We start from the raw sequence: 17,603 nt of genomic DNA on the forward strand, positions 1-17,603 counted from the left end.
AGGGAACATTTATTATTATTCATGACTTCTTTTAGATATATCGATATTTTATTTTTTATTTGATGTATTGATATAAAAAAATTGAAACTTATTAGCTGACAACCACGTTGAATAAATTGTTCAGTAATCAGTATCAACAAACAATACAAAATTATATTGAAATGAAACTGTTCTAAACTAACCTAACTAACCAAACTTGCTGTAATATTTCAAAATTCCGTTTGGTAGCATATTTCCCATGTGCCTTTTCTGTTATTAAACAGGATTTAGAAACGGTAACTTAGCCTACAGCAAGTTTGGTTGGTTATATTAGGGTAGTTTGGAATAGTTTAATTTCTTAATCCAATATATGGCTATGATTTTTGCCTAAACAAGATTAGTTCCTAATCCTATTCTCTAATGCGAGCTATAACTCAATAACTTGGTTATTGAACCAAGTATAGCTTAGACATATTTGCTATGTCTGTATGTAATGTAAATGTGTTCGAAGATATTAAAACAGATGGAATATGGATAGTAAAGGAAAACAAAAAGATCGATATATCGAAAAGAAATCATCGATAATAATGAATGTTCCCCTTAACTGGAAAGTACCCCTCGCTCTGTATGCAGGAGCTCTGGATGTCGTGCAACTGAAAGCGGATTTGGACGTTGTGCTATTGCTAAGATTTAAGAGTATAAAGTGCGCTGTTGCACGACGACCAATTCCATGATGTCCAAAGCTTGTAGAAAGACTATGTTTTTACAGTTATTGTACTTTTGGACCTGATGAGATTTGGTCGTCGTGTAACAGTCGAATAGTTTATATTGGACGTCGTGAGACAGCTCTAAAATTATATTTTGGATGTCGTGACACTGACTTATATCATTGGACATCATCCAACACTCCCCCTGTTCTGACAACCTAATAACTTAAATTTATAAGCTATTAATTTTTTTCATAATTTTGAACTTGATATGCTATTGTTTTTGATAGGAAATTTTAAAGGCTAAATAAAATTGTTCTTGACATTTGTTCGTATAAAAGCAGTCCATTAATATTAGTAATGTTAGTTGCTGCCATTTTGAAATCAACAAAATGTTTATTGCTACCTCATATGGTATACCTAATTTTTAAAGATGTCATCTATAGTTTTAAAGATACAGTAGACTCTCGCTCATCCGGATCGGCCTTGTCCGGACTCCCGGTAATCCGGATCGGCAATCGTGATTTTTTTTAGTGGCACAGTACAGTAGAAGTCCGATTATCCAAGCGGAACGGGACCAAGACTACCTAGATTAATGAAAAAAATCGGATAACACGGCGGTAAAAATTATTACCGGTGGAAGTGCATATGCCCGGGCTATCATTACTGTGGACCTGTAACAAAATTCGGATGAAAAAATTATACCGGTGGAAGTGCATAAAATGCCCGGGCTATCATTACTGTGAACCTGGAACAAAATTCGACCGAAACCATTATTACCGGTGGAAGTGCATATGCCCGGGCTATCATTACTGTGGACCTGGAACAAAATTCGGCCGAAAAGATTATTACTGGTGGAAGTGCATATGCCCCGGGCTATCATTACTGTGGACCTAGAATAAAATTCAGCCGTAAAGATTATTACCGGTGGAAGTGCATATGCCCGGCTATCATTACTGTGGACCTGGAATTAAATTGAAAAAACGGCTATATACAGTACTGTGTATTTATTCGACTCTCGATAGTCTGGATTTTTCGCAATCCGGACCAGACGTCAGCCACATTAGTCCGGATGAGCAAGAGTTTACTGTATAGAAACAAAATCAAAATGGCGGAAATTTCCCTAACAAATTGTGTTTTGAAGAGTCTTAGGTGTCGTAGTAGGCTACTTAGGTCTACGCACGGGACACCCTGTCCCATATACGGATAACAGAGAATAGTTTTATTATAACTAAATAGACATCTCAATAAATAAGTTAAAAGATGTGAATTTACTAAAGCTGTCTGGGTGTATTTTCAGCATACTTACTAACAGTTGAACAGCAAAAATAAGAACTTACAGATAACAATTGATTGCACTTGCAAGTAATAGATTACTTGAGAAATATTCAGACTTTTTAGCCTGAAAATACATTTGAAAACTTTTTAAATTACAATGGTCTGTGAAGGGCGGCCTTTTCTCAAAACTTGCATCAAAATAACGGGTTGTCTTTCTATTGAGAAATGTTGCTGCAGTTGTCCTGCCTCTTACAATGCTCCAAACGGATCATTTTAATGACTATGCCAACGGTGCTGCTGAAGCTGACACAGAGGGAATTGCTTGCATAGGTTGCACCATTGGGGAGGTTGGTTTTCAGCATGATAAATTAAAATACCTTAGTTTCCAGTTTGTAGAGTTTTAGGTCTGTTTTAGGTTGAACTGTCTTGCTGAGAATACGACTGTCAAAATGTTGTTTTTTCTCGCTTGTGTTCTTTATTATAAGAATTGAGGTTGGAAGAGAAATTACTCAACATAATTAGGGGGGTGCACTGTGCACATCTACCTCATCTAGTAGTCCATGTTTGCTAACTGAGATCCATGTTGTAGGTGGAGCCGAAGCTTCGATCAAAACAACCAACACAGATCATATTGTAAAATCACCTTTACATGTGCCGTTAGACGACACGGAAATGATCCCAGTACCAGCGACTGACCAACCTGTAGCCGCATTACCTCCATCCACCGAAGAACAGGTATATTGCATAAGAATCACATTTAAAAAGGCATTTATCAGCTATCCAATAATCAGCCATAGAAAACCAGTTCACACAACCACTAATGTATTACTTTTTGAGTTTAGTTTAAACATAATAATTTACGGTACAATTTTATTCTGGTAAATCAAATCTAACTCCATAGGCCTAACTGGCCTCAATTTAATGAGTTTTAAAGTAATTCATTTTCCCCAACCAATTTTCAATCAGGTAATTGTCTCTTTACTTAATATTCATTTAGTAAGTACTATGAACAATATAACCGTCCATGTTTGGAATATGTTGATTTTTTTGTGTTTCCTCCCACAAAAACCAAGCTTGAACCTTTGGAGTGATTCTGTTATTGGTTGCAATAAAAGGTTAAATTACCTGTGTCCGCCGGTCGATCCTAATATTGCTGTGTCCTATTACAGGAGATGCATTTCGGCAGAATAAATTGCCATCATCAGTCCTAATACAAGTTCTTGATCTTCCCCATTGGGTGCGTCTTGAAGTTTTGAAACACGTACACGAACTTTACACTTAGATACATCACGATTAAAACATAAAAATACACGGTAGGTCTACTTTTATTTGAGCTATGATGGACATGTAGACGCGCGTCGATCTTGTCGAGACTCGACACACGACCGACGCGCGTCTACATGTCCGTCATAAAAAAAAAGCTCAAATAAAAGTAGGCCTACTGTGTATTTTTATGTTTTAATCGTGATGTATCTAAGTGTAAAGTTCGTGTACGTGTTTCAAAACTTCAAGACGCACCCAATGGGGAAGATCAAGAACTTGTATTAGGACTGATGATGGCAATTTATTCTGCCGAAATGCATCTCCTGTAATAGGACACAGCAATATTAAGATCGACCGGCGGACACAGGTAATTTAACCTTTTATTGAATGTCATACAACATAAAACATAAAACAACATAAAATGATTATTGGTTGCTATTGATGTATCAAAAAAGGAATACTCTTTTATTTTGCTAACTAAATTTGTAATTGTCAAGGTTGCAACATGCCCCATCCCTCCTAGTGCAGAAAGCCCAATGCTGAGAAATGGAGCATATGAAAATAATGCGACCAGACCTGCAGAAAGAGAACGCCTGACATCAAGATCCGAGAGGAAGTCAGATTCTGTGAGTCTAATATTAGTCATTTAAAATTTCTTTATACAGGGTTATTACAAATGATGTTCATGATTTCAAACATACATAAAATATAGTTTTATTTGTTATACAATGAAATAAAATGGTTACAACTTTTGAAAAACTCAAAAAGTTTTGACACAGATGCACAGAATTGTAAATGCTAAATAAGGGAACCCCTTGTGGTACGACCGATGTCAATAATGTAGTAAAGCTCTTGCTAGACTTTGAAAAGTGTGTCTTGATCTGATAGCATTGGTAATCCGTTGCTGGATCTCAAGTATGCTATCTGGTAGTGTGTACGCCTTATCTTTGATGTATCCCCACAAGAAAAAAATACAGGAGGTGATGTCCGGAGATCTTGTAGGCCAGTTCAGGGGTGTGTCATTATTCGGACCACCGAGCTCGTTCCATATCTCAGGCAGCGCATTGTTAAGTTCAGCCCTACTACAAGTAACATTCAAATGCAGCTTTTCTCTTAAATTTCAAGTGTCACTTGCCAATATCGTGGTTACTAGGAGGATAATCGTTAAACCTGGTTCTAAAGTGTTGTTGCACACTAATAACAGATTGTTTAATGTAATATTCCAACTGACAAAAAGCTTTCCTACCTTCAAATTCAGCCATTACACAACACTTACAACAATTGACTTGACAAACAGCTGATATGCACCTGAACCAATGTAAATGAAACTTAATGAGTTTTTTTTTCCAATGGTACCAACTAAAATAGTCTTGAAACAAATTAACCCAGTAATATTTATAATCAAAATCAGGAACATCATTTGTAATAACCCTGTATAATGATGTTTGATTATGGTAATAAATTGTATTGTAATAACTATGTAATAACATCCCGAACATACTATTGTTTGAAAATAACTAACTGCCAATAGTGCCAATATCACAGCCAATCTGTCCCTTTTCACGTTTATTGACTATAATGAATATACCTAGCTAGTTTTTATTTTGCTTTTATTCCAAAAATGTTATAAAAAAATTGTTTTATTGTATAGATCAGTGTTTTTTATGACCCTCCCTTTATACCATTTGCTAGTAACTTTTGATTTTTGTTTGTTATATTGCAATGATACTTTTCCTTTTAGCGTCTTAGCATATATTTTGGCTGGGTCATCGTCAATAGTTAACTAATTATAACTTAGCAAAACTTAATGGTACAAAAAGCTGTCTTTGGGGTTGCTTTTCTTCTTAATGGCTACTTTAAAGTCATCTTAAGGTAGTCTATGTTATTTACACATGTTATTGAGACATGATGTTGCGTCTAACAGTTATTATTGTTTTCAGGAGAGAGACCCGCTTAGGTATCGAGGTGGAAGTGGGTCTCCCCCACCTCGAGGGAGATCTGAAAGATCTCGATCCCGCTCAATAGAGAGGAGAAACACCGCAAGGCGCTCGAGATCAAGATCTCGTAGATCTCGCTCTCGTGGACGCGAGCGTGACCGTAGTCGTGCATGGAGAAACCGCTCTCCGCCCCGATCCAGATATGATCGGGACCGAAAGTAAGATTTTGCAATAACTACTTTTATGAATTAACTATTTTGAACTTATTATCAATTTACTGTAACAAGTACTTAGTACTCATATTACTATTCTAAGTTGGATATTATACTTATAGTATTATTTATAATAGTATAGTACTGAAGTAGTATTTAGTGGGTAACCTAGGGTAAGTTAGCCAAAGTTAAAGCTACCTTAAGTTTGTCATAAATTCATATGCTCTAATTGGTTTCAAGTTGTATTAAATTGTTAATCTAAATAAATAAATGTAAATTTTAACAGGGGCTGGTCTAAAAATATGCAGTAGTTGTCTACAATTAACCTGTTACATCCTAACATAATGTTGAGAAATCTAACATACTGAACATAGAAATCTAACATCTGTCATCAGGGAAACAGAGCGAGTGCCGATCCATTCTTTGCTGTGGGGGTCATAAACTGTCAAAACCATCAGATAGGTCTGAGTGCCGTTTGACTCTCTGCTATAAGAGTGATTCAGGGGAGGGGTATTAGTGGAAGGGGGTGTAGTGGGCAGGGTGTAACGGAGACCGGTACAGTTTTTTAACTGGCCTACACTAATATCGATTGAAAATATGAATTTGATTAGTAAACCTTCATTCAATTTTTTCATAATCAGCCAGTTTGGCTAGGTTATAATAGTTTCATTTCATCCCTCAAACAAGTTTTGCTCATCCTGCCCCCCCCCCCCCCTTGGCTATCCACGAGAATGTTGTGACTGAGTGATTGTGCTTATGCAAACCAAACCTAACCTAAATACTTGAGAAATAACCAACAACATCGACTTTGAATGAATGGTAAAATTTCAGTAGAAGATTATGTTTAAATGAACTGTTTTAAACCCAGCTTAGATAAATTTGTGTTTCACACACTTCTATTTACAAAAAAGATATTATAAGAGCGTCTATGTATATGCCTGAGGAAGAAGACATGTAATTTATTAACTCATTGGTTGCAATCGTGCATCGTTTTTGCGGTTGGTGTAGTAAACAAAGGTAATTCTATAGTCTGCCCACGAGATGATAGGCCTCTGCACACTAAACATATTGGTCGTCGCTGTATAACTTACTTAGTATATTTTTTTAAATGTATGATTATAGTTAATCCGCAGCGAGGTTAATAAACTTGTTTGCAATCCTGATTCTGTTTTTAGCAGGATGCGCAGTTGGTCTAAGAGCCCTCCAACAAGATCCCGGTCTCGCACTCCTCCAGCTAAGCTGAGAAGTCGTTACAGGAACCGCACAAAGTCTAGGTCTCACAGCCCGTACGGTAGGTTATCTGGCTTGTAGTTTTTGTTAGCAGTGTCACCTACAATGTTAATAAAAAAAAAACATATTGTGTTTGGGACTTTGTAAGTCATGAAAAAACTAAAAACTCATGTTTAGTTGTTTGTGAAGTCCATTATTAATTCATATTTGCCTTGGATACATTTTTGTGTGTGGAGTTAATCATTCATCATTCAATTCAATTTATTTATTTTCTCCCTAACACCATTTTACAAAAAGACTATTTATTTATGGTAGGAACTCAAAGTTAACAACAATTGCTAGGATCTATAACTATAATCAGTGTCATTTAATGTAACTTTAATGCACTGGTTTAATATTCTGCTTGCGTTATGTTTACTGAGGCAGTGAGGCATACATGTTAATATTATTCATTTACTTTACCTACCTTACTATCCTTGCACACTGAAACCCAAGTAGGGTTTTGGCCCTGCCATATTTCTCTTTTCTTGGCTACTGACCTACATTGTTTTCTTCCTTCTAACAAAGCATCGAGTACTTTTGGAATATGCCGTATCTGGACCTGGCGGCAAGGTGTGGGTATTAAAATAAAACACACATTTAAATTTTAGAAAACCTGATCTGGAATAGTGGAATAAGCCAGTGAGGTAGGAAGACAACTGGAGGTATAGAGTGTATCGGAAGATTATGGTAGCAGTGGGAACAAAAGTTGGTGTGATGTTTGGCTGAATGGGGTTAGTTTATTTATGCAAGTCATTTCACACATATGGATTATTTAATGGTAGGCTACATGCGTTAAACTGGCAGAGTAAATACAAGTAATCAGGAGAATTACCAATATAGAAGTATACAATGAGTTATATACATTACAATACTACAATTTACAATTTTTTCATTTCAGATTCAGCTCATGGGGCCTCTCCACACGACAGTAACCATGGTGATGAAATGAGAAGTTCAGTAAGCCTGCAAAGTGTCGTTCATTCTACAAAAAGGAGATGCCGCGATTACGATGGTAAGTTGAGGCATACAGGCTACAATATTAATTTACTTTACCATCCTTGCACACTGAAACCTAAGTAGGGATTTATTTTTAACCCTGTCATATTTCCCTATTCTTGGATTCTGACCTACATTGTTTTCTTCCCTCTAACAGATAGCACTAAATCAAATTTCAATATTGTTAGAGGGACACTCAATTCTGGTTGCTGAGCAATTTAAATTTAGAAAAGCTCACAGTACAGTAAACAGGTAAACAAACTTGTGAACAAAGTATCTTGTGCTTCGAATGGCCTTTCCAAGGCCTTTTATTATGTTAACCACAAAATACTTTAAACACCCCCGCCGCAGCAAACCTGCAGACTTAGCGAATTTCCATTTGCCTGATTGGATTTACAATAACATGTCTCCTTAAAAATATCACATTTATTCCCTATTTAAATACAATTAATTTAACAAGTGCTTAGGTTTGCTGCAACAGGGAGGGTAAAAAAGTGCTTTTGTTATAAAATTTTAAGACTAGTTTAGTAAAAAATGAATGTATTTTCCAAATTTGATCAAAATATGTTCATAAACAAGCAAACTACAACAGTTGACTTATTCTCCATAAGAATAACATAGTAATTTTAAATATACATTTTTTTTTATTTTTACGTAACTAGGCACATAATAACTCTTCAAAATACTAAATTATTTGTTTTTTAAGCTCTACAAAATGGGTTTCAAAGAAATTTTGAAATTTTGTGTTTTAGGGTCAAAAATGGGAAAAACCTATTTTTACCCCATAAAACCCCCCATAAACCCCCGTTCCCATAGTCCATCATGCTGGTTCGCAAACCCGTTCAAATAAATGTAGGTTTACACGTTTGTATCAAATTTCATCAAAATCGGATCATTTTTGCTAGAGTTATCGTGCAAAAGGACAAATATATATTTATATGAATTTGAACGGATGGTGTTTTTGGCCTCAAGGGACCTCAAAACGAAAAAGTAAATCGGTCCCGGGTCCAGGTCTTACCATGAGTACTACGGTAATAGCTTATTCCCTATATGGGAAATTCGCTAAAATAGCTTGATGTGTACTAATTTATCAAGCAATCAATTTCATGGATTAAATCATACTTAGAAAACCGGTTTCATAGAACTTAAATTGTGAAAAATTATTTCATATCAAATCATGGGATCATTTAATATAATGGGATGAAATTGAAATGGGTGTTTTTATTTTTCATAAAATTTGGAGACGAGACCGAGACGGGATTTCCCTTCTCATACATAACGGGAAATGCACGTTCCACATTTTAACCTGATTTTTAAATACCTACTGATGTATGATAGACTGGTTAAATACAAAAATAATAATAATTTAAAAAAATATTTAAAATCTTAGATTAAAAAACCTTAATAAAACATCAGTATAAAATAAATATATTAATAAGGCCTAACTTATTAAAAATAACTCTTCTGTATAGGTAACATGGAAAGATCAGTTAGTATATAGTTCAACTTTTGAAAAATATCTAATTTATAAGTCTAAAACCCCATCCATTAAGTATTACTAGTTAAGTATCAAGTAACAATTTTTACTTCTATACCATAATAGTATATGGAGAAAGTATTGTTTTCTTCAAAATTTTCGAGTTTGAGTTTTGAGTGGATCTATCAGTTTTGGGTCCCCCTGGACCCGAAAAAGTGGTTTTCGAAGTGATGTCTGTGTGTGGATGTGTACAGGGCTAGGGACTACACCTGTGGTCCGATTTCGATGAAATTTGGTGTGTAGGTTCTAATCCATAGTATCTCCAGGCTTTTATTTCATTTTTTTGAAATTTTTATTTTTAATGTTGATTTTCCCATAAAAATTCATAGCCTAAATAAAAAAAAATCTGATTTTCTCAAAAATGGACGATTTAAATAAAAATTTAGTATGTCGTAGCCCTTTAAATTCTGAACAAAATGGTACGACTTCCCAGTTTTCTCACAGAAGACCACAAAGGAATAAGGTTATCACCGCCATTTTTACACTCCTTAATCACCTTAATTATCTTCAGTCATCTGGCGTTGAATGTCGGCATCCGATATGTCTCTTGTAATTAAAAAACACGGCATATAACTGATCTTATCTCACACTTTGCGGCCTTACGGGAGATTTAATAACTATAAAAATTGTATAAACACACAGCTAAGCGTACTAATCTACAAATGGTGTCATTCTGTTCATAAATGATGCCAGATGAGCTTCGTTGTGGTGTCTACGCTAACTACAGAGCTACACAGAAAAACGGCCTTTACTTAAAAAACTACCCTCGTTAACAGATAACCAAGCCAATAATATCAATTTAGACATTTATCTATAATTCAATGAAAATCCTAATCAGAATCAGAATCAGAATCATCATTTATTGTCTTTCAGCATTACATACATGCAATCGACAGTGTCATTTTACATGCAAAATAAATAAAAAATACATCAAAATCAGATATCACATATACATTTAAAACATAAATATTGATACTTTATACAGAAAAGGGGTTCTGCATGCGAGGGGAGATGTGCCCCTACGACCATGGCAAGGACCCAGTTGTCCTTGAAGATGTAGGACAAGTTTTGAACTTCTCAGCACCGGGACTTCCCCCCACAACACTAGAACCGCCTGTGCCCCCCATGGTGGCCCCAGGAATGAATTTGCACCACAGGCCCCCTATAAACCTAGGTAATAAAATTTAACTAGATTTGTGTTAGCTTATAATTTAAATTAATGCATAATAGGTTCAAATTACTTTTTTATTAAGATCTAGTGATAATCTGATCTAATTCATGACATGATCATCATGACCAACCTCAGGTCATGCTATAATCTTCTAAAAATTACTGTCATTAATATATTTAAATAAGATGTATGTCAAAGCTTAAAATAATGTTTTTTAATTAACCTAAACATACAATTACTAACTTGTTTATTATTTGTATGCTAGACCTTTTGAATACTTGTTTGAATGGGAAAAATGTTTGGTTTTCATAGAAACATTGAGGTGGTTTTGGTTCAAAACTGAATCATTGAATTATTTTCTTTGCAAAATTCTCTTCTTACGCATTTCACATAATTTCCTTCAGACTTCTGGATGTTGTATTTTCTTAGAATATCACCAATCTGTTTACCTCTCTGTATTATCCCTTCTCTTCCCTATTTTACTCATATCCCTATTCATAACTTTTCTGTGTCTCTTTCTCTTCTCTTTTGCTGTCCATTTTTCTGTTCCTGCCAAATCCTCTTCTATGAGTTTGATTTTTCAATACAAAAAATACAAAATGGTCTTAAGAGAACATTGTTTCTGTAGTGGAATACAATCCAGACGCGCCAAGTATGGACTCAAGGATGTGGAGTAAGCAGCCTTTCCGAACCTCAGGTATGGTTGTAATATATATGCATTTGCATATGTATAGATTATTTTATCAAGTTGGCAAGTTCTTTTAAAGTTGCATTTGCCTGTTTATAGGCCTCTGGCCTGTGCATGGATTGTATCCGGAAAAGCAAAAGTTAAGCTGATACAGCACTAGAGTCGTAACCTATCAAATCACTTCAAAAATTTATATAGCAATCCAAAGTCTGTAGCGCTACCGACTCATCGATTTTCCTATTGATATTTGATTTGGTAAATATTTAATATTATTAATTATTGTATTAAAAATGTTTATTTTTGTTAAACATACCTATTAATATACAGTAGAGTCCCGCAAACTCGGCGTAATGTGGAGCGAGGGGGTGTCGAGTTTGTGAAATGCCGCGTTATCGGGAACTAGAGTTAAAAATAAGAGCAATACAATTTTTAAGCTTTTTAACCACCTTTTCAATTAAATTTATATTACAAGTCAGTATTAAGTCATTAGATATAGTACAACAAATCCTTAGTACGAGTTGCAAATGATTATACTTGAGCTGGCTTGTGTCCATGTTTAACTCGGACTCAAAAAATCGCTCGTTTTCTGAGCGAGGTCAGGGCTGGGTTATCCAGTGCCGAGTTTGCGGGGCTCTACAGTACGATTGTTTTAAATATTATATTAATTTAGTATCTCATTTACTCCTTACATTGTGAAAATGTTCATTTCAGAAGGAATTGTGTTTTTGGTGGGTACCCAGTCTTCTCACAGAAGACCACAAAGGAAAAAGGATTTTACAACCATTTTAACACTCCTTACTCATTTCTGCACTTAACCCAAATTCATTCTGTTCACAAATTATGCCATTAAGCTACGAGGAACCTTATTGTGGCGTGCACACAAACTTACGGCGCTATACTCAAAAACAACCCTTGTTTAAAAAATTACCCTCCTATAAGCTTACAAGTACTTAACGTGGTCTTAATTGTTGAGAATAACGATCCCTATGTGATTGTGTTTTCAGCGGGACGTAGCTTGCTTCAGAGGGGAGGTATGATGAGAGCTCCTCTGGCTCTAGGCTTCCCTCCTCACCATCAGAGAGAGCTCATTAGTGTTCCTGTAGGTGAAGAGAATGCAGGATACTACCACGGAGTCCCAAACCCTATGAAACGCCAATGTCCTCCAGACTTCTCCAATGATGCGGTAGGCTTTGACCTCAACAGTCCCCTCGTTAAAACGGAGGCTTTTTTCCTAGCCGAGCTTTCATGACTTTACGTAACTGCAAATAAGTTAATCATGGCTAGCCAGAAACATTAAAAAAAAAATTTAATGTTAAAATTTTGAGTATAATATAATTGTTTAAAAAAGATGAAACAAGGAACAAGGAAGGTTATTATTTGAATGTATAGGTAAATATTTAATGGATTAAAATAATAGAATATTTATTTCAGGAGGAATAGATAATTTAAAAAAATAAAAAATTAAATGCCAGTAGGCCAACCTCAAATTTTTATGTACTAGCATGAGTTTAAACCCAGTTGAAAGCATGTTAAATTTGGTCACCAGTAAAAAGCAGTATTAAATTTAGCACCTATCATATATTATAAATCTGCTATTAGTATTTGCATTCATCACAATGTTGTGCTGACTATACTCCTTAATATCGTGGTCATTTTCATTATCATCATCAAAGTTCACAAAAACATAATCGTATTCCAATATCACGGTAAAATCTTGAATAATCTCCCTTAGTTGTGTGATCATTGTCATCGTCTCACGAGGTCACGGAAACCTTATCATCGTCATCTGCCATCACCTCAATATTCTGAAAATTTTCTTTGGTTTTTAGACATTATTGTTGTCTCCTGTGGTCACAGAAATGCCCTCATAGTCCTCCATGATCGCAGAAAAATCCTGGACATTTCCTGCCGTTTGTGGACATTATTGTTGTCTCCCCAGGTCATAGAAACGTCATCATGTTTCCGAAATCGCGGAAAAATCTGGACATCTCCTGCGGTTTGTAGATATCATCGTCGTCTTTCGCGGTCCCGGAGACGTCATCATAGTCTTTCACAATAGCAGGAAAATCTTTGACATCTGCCATGGTTAGTAGACATCAGTCGTCTCCCGCGGTAGTCTTCTGCTGGCGATCGCAGAAAAATCTGGTAATCTGCAGTTTGTAGATATAATTGTCGTCTCTCGCGGACTTGAAATGATCATGGCTTCTTCTGTGATCATGGCAAAATCCTGGACATCTCCCATGGTTAGTAGACATTATCCTCAGGTCACGGAAACGTTATCAACGCCATCCGCAATTGCAGCAAAAGCCAGATTTTTTTCGATCGCATAAACCTCGTAGAAGCGTTTTACGATCGTGACTGTAAAATTTCAGCTCGAGCTTGATTTACCAACTTTGTGCTCGATTTCTTGAGCTTGTAGGCCAGTTTCGGCTCGAAAATCAAGCCGCTCTCACACCTCTACTTATTTATTACACTATCACAAATTTTGTAAAAAAGTAAGCGCACAGCCGACAAAAGTGCAAGGAGCAGAGGATTGTCAGTGCCAGTGGATAGTTGACATTGAAGCTTTAGATCAATATTCTTTGTTTTCTTCCATATTATTTTTGTCAAATAAACTGTGATAATTCAAAAACAGCCAACTGAATATAAATAATAGGCAGAAATAGTTGATAGGCTACAATGCGTTCCAACTTGTTAGACTAAAGAAACACAATTTATAAAATTTTCTTGGTATTTTTCTTGGACTGTGAGGTTTTGTATTGAAATTTTGAAGGTACAGTATCTATTGACCACCGGTTGATCCACCCCCAGTGAATCAAGGTTCTGATGTAATTGTTTCTGAAATGGATTAATAGAATAATTACATTAATAATTTACACTCTATCCCCTACTTATTTCAGTCTGTGCCAGTTTTTTTTTCAATACTTATCAATTTAAATAACCCCGCCGCAGCAAACCTGCAGACCAAGCAAATTTACATTTGCCTGATTAGATTTTCACTTAAATATTATATGTAACATGTTATATTTAGTCCTTTTTAAGTAACTTCAGGTTAATTGAGTACTAAGGTATTTTGTTACAGGGAAGGTTACAAGTCTTTTTTGGTAAAATGTTAATAGTTTGGTAGGCCTATAAAATAAATAAATATGCCAAGTTTGATAAATCTCAGGGCTGTGCGAATCCAGAAATTTTGGTTCGAATCCGAATCCGAATCATAGCTGTACAGATTTTATCGAATCCGGATCGAATCCGAATATTTTAATTAATCCCGAGTCGAATCTGGGTCGAATCCGAATCTCAAATTTACAGCCATTATCGAACCCGGATCGAATCCAAATCTGAAATTTAAAGCTGTTATCGAATCCGAATATTTAAACCTGTTCAGAGTCAAATCCGAATCCGAGGAAAGTCAGCAGTACCAATTTTCACCTTTTTAGACCACATTTTCTGGGGCTGAAATAACTTAGGGAATTGCTTAAAAAAATTCTTGAAATGGGCCAAATAAAAGAGTTATAAAATTTAGGCCTACCTATTTGAAGTTTTGAAACTAAAAAATTGGGCATTAGTTAGGCCTACCACCTAGGCCTAAATTACTCGCTAAAAGTGATGGAGATAAACGCTCATTTGTGTAATTGTTTGATAAAACTTAGGTTTACACCTTTAAAACCATGGACCAGATTTTGTATAAAGCCCTGGATTCTATGGGCTCCTTCTGAGCTCCCTGGGGATGAAATTTGAGTGTGGCTGGCTCTAGGGGTAGGCCTAGCCTGTTTTAGCGAATTTCCCTATAGGGAAGTAGCTATTACCGTAGGTCTCATGGTAAGACTTAGGCCCGGGACCGATTTACTTTTTCATTTTGATGTCCCCAGAGGCCAAAAACACCATTCGTTCAAATTTTTATATATGTATATATATATATATATATAGATATATATATATATAGATTTATATATATATGTGTCCGTGAACACGATAACTTGAGTAATTTTTATCCGATTTTGATGAAATTTGGTTTGAAGGTGTAAGGCGGGATAAACTTGAATGAGTTCGCGATCCAGCATGATCGGACCATGGGAACAGGATTTTATGGGGGGTTTTATGGGGTAAAAATTGGTTTTTCTCACTTTTGACCCTCAAAACACAAAATTTTCAAATTTTTCTCTAAACCTTCTTAAAGAGCTTAAAAAAACAAACAATTCAGTATATCAAAGTGTTTTTGTACGGTTATTGGTTACGGAGAAAACTAAAACAAAATTTAAATTTAAAATTCCCATGTTATTCTTATGGAGAATATTGTAAAATGTTGTAGTTTGCTTGTTTATGGATATCTTTTGATCAAACTTGGCAAATATATTCATTTTATACTAAGCAATAATTGTTTTACTTAAAACACACACTTTATTAGTTTCCTTGTAGCAGCAAACCTAGGTACTCGTTAAACCTAATGTTATTTAAATAGATCAATTGAAAATCAATTCAGCCAAATGGAAATTCGCTTAGACGGCAGGTTTGCTGCGGCGGGGGTATTTTATTACAATTTTATCCCACCAACCTGGAAAGGTATTTTCAATATAAAAACAAAAACTGAACTATTAACATTTCATTATTCTTTTCAGGAATCAGTTCCAGTCAAACAAAGATTTGATTATTCAAGATTGGGTCCAAGGGGACGGGGTGGGAATTGTTCCCTGCAACTGAAAAAAGTCCCAAAAGGATTGAACAATATTGCCCACCTGCACAACCACTTTTACAAATTCGGAAAGATTGTTAACATTCAGGTAACCAAACCATATTTATTAATTTTATTTGAAAATCCTTACAATGTTTTTGATTTGGTGACGGTACAAATCGTATTTGCGAAAGAAGTCTGACAAGCAAAAAACATTACTACGTTTGAAAAATGAAACTTTTCCTGTCACAACACAACACAACACAAACTAGATTGTTCATTGATTGTTAACTGTTCATGGGGTGATTGTTGCACACTCTTACTTTTGATTTTGTATCACAGATGATTTTGCAGTCTTTTCTATTGAGGATTCGTTAATTTATACCCATCTTCCTTATATATGTTTGGTATTTTCTTTTGATAGCTTTGACAAAATTTAATTTTAAAGTATATTTAATGAAATCAACCAGAATAAGATAATTATGCCAGTTTATTTATCCCTAACGAAAATTAAAATATCATTAAGAAAATTACCTATTATTACAGGATCATAAAAAAGGGTTGTGGTCTTAAAAACAAATTAAACAATCTGCATGCATGATGTGTTATTAGAATTCGTGATATTAACATTGCGTCCATTTTTATCAGCACATTGGTTGAACCGGACTAGATCGGCAGGAAGTGGGCAGTAGCGGTACTGAAACAACTGTTCTCATGGGAAAGATTTGAGACCAGTGATCACGTGTCTAAATTCAATGCTCTCCTAAATTTTAGTCGAATGAATATCTCAGTAAACAGTCCGTTTTAACGAGTTTTTGGGGACGTCGGTTTAACCAGGAAACCCGTTATCCGGACTGGCCTCGGTCCCGAGGAGTCCGGATAAGAGGGAGTCTACTGTATTATAGTTTTCTTTGTAATCTAAGTGATGATCCTACTTTGAACCATCCAAAGTTGATAGATGGAAATAAGTGACTTGTTTTGTTGTGAGCACTTTCATTTTTGCTAAAAATTAATTAACTTGGATATTTAAGGAATTGACTTAAACCTGTGCATTGTAAGGGGATGGAGATCGGGTTCAATACCATATTTCAACTTAGTGCAGTGCAGTACATCTTACACCCTCCAGCAGCTACTGCAACATCACTGACGGGGTTGGTTGCATGACATAAGTAGGTGCACACACCAATGACAAAGAGGAACACTTGGACGGTTGTTATAAATTCAATGTAGATTCACAGATATTCTTTTATGTGTTTTAAGGATTGAAATTTATTTTGTTGTTGGTTCTATATGTGGGTTTTAAATGGTGAACATTGCACGGTTACAGGTATCATTTGAGGGAGATCCTGAAGCAGCTTTAATAACCTTTACTAGTCATGCTGAGGCCAGTGCTGCCTACAAAAGCACTGAAGCTGTATTGAACAACAGATTCATTAAAGTATTTTGGTACAATCCAGATAAAGATGTAAGTACAACTCATTAGCATTCCTCTCAACTTTTGTCAAATTTTCAGTGAAGTCTATCCATTAACCTGTTTTAAGGGACAGATGTTATTGCCAACCCACAAAATATTCAGGGTTGGGCGAGTAAAGGATTTTTCAGTCCAGTAGAGTAAAGTTAATTTGTGAACTGACATTAGTAATTCTTTATTATTAAAGTTTTCATGAAATGATAGTTATTTTACATTCTGTACTGTGTCACCAATTATTTTCATTGAGGTACAACAAAAGATAAGTCAAGAGGGTCAATAAAAAGAAGTAGATCAATTATGAAACAGAAAAAGCCATATGCCATATGTGGCACACTAGTTTAATGTATCTAATTTTAATAGGATAAACTGACTTAATTATCCAATAAAATAACTGATCAATAATTGGTAAACAGATATATTCGA

The 17,603-nt window shown here is 35.3% G+C and overlaps 1 protein-coding gene across 1 annotated transcript in view; it reads left to right on the top strand.

Annotated features, from left to right (window-relative positions):
* Positions 1-17,603, top strand: part of LOC129005629 (RNA-binding protein 27-like) — an 83,227-nt gene that overhangs the window by 37,415 nt on the left and 28,209 nt on the right. Inside the window, exons 4-13 of the mRNA XM_054434585.1 lie at positions 2,554-2,699; positions 3,725-3,853; positions 5,168-5,382; positions 6,552-6,667; positions 7,547-7,660; positions 10,167-10,355; positions 10,981-11,049; positions 12,045-12,223; positions 15,657-15,818; positions 17,037-17,174. Of these exons, the coding sequence (XP_054290560.1) occupies positions 2,554-2,699; positions 3,725-3,853; positions 5,168-5,382; positions 6,552-6,667; positions 7,547-7,660; positions 10,167-10,355; positions 10,981-11,049; positions 12,045-12,223; positions 15,657-15,818; positions 17,037-17,174 (1,457 nt within the window). The remainder of the gene's footprint in view (positions 1-2,553; positions 2,700-3,724; positions 3,854-5,167; positions 5,383-6,551; positions 6,668-7,546; positions 7,661-10,166; positions 10,356-10,980; positions 11,050-12,044; positions 12,224-15,656; positions 15,819-17,036; positions 17,175-17,603) is intronic.

This window comes from Macrosteles quadrilineatus, unplaced genomic scaffold (genome assembly GCF_028750875.1).
Source record: "Macrosteles quadrilineatus isolate MER2022 unplaced genomic scaffold, UCM_ALF_1.0 Scaffold_28__1_contigs__length_1566739, whole genome shotgun sequence".
In the NCBI taxonomy this organism is placed as follows: Eukaryota; Metazoa; Arthropoda; class Insecta; order Hemiptera; family Cicadellidae; genus Macrosteles; species Macrosteles quadrilineatus.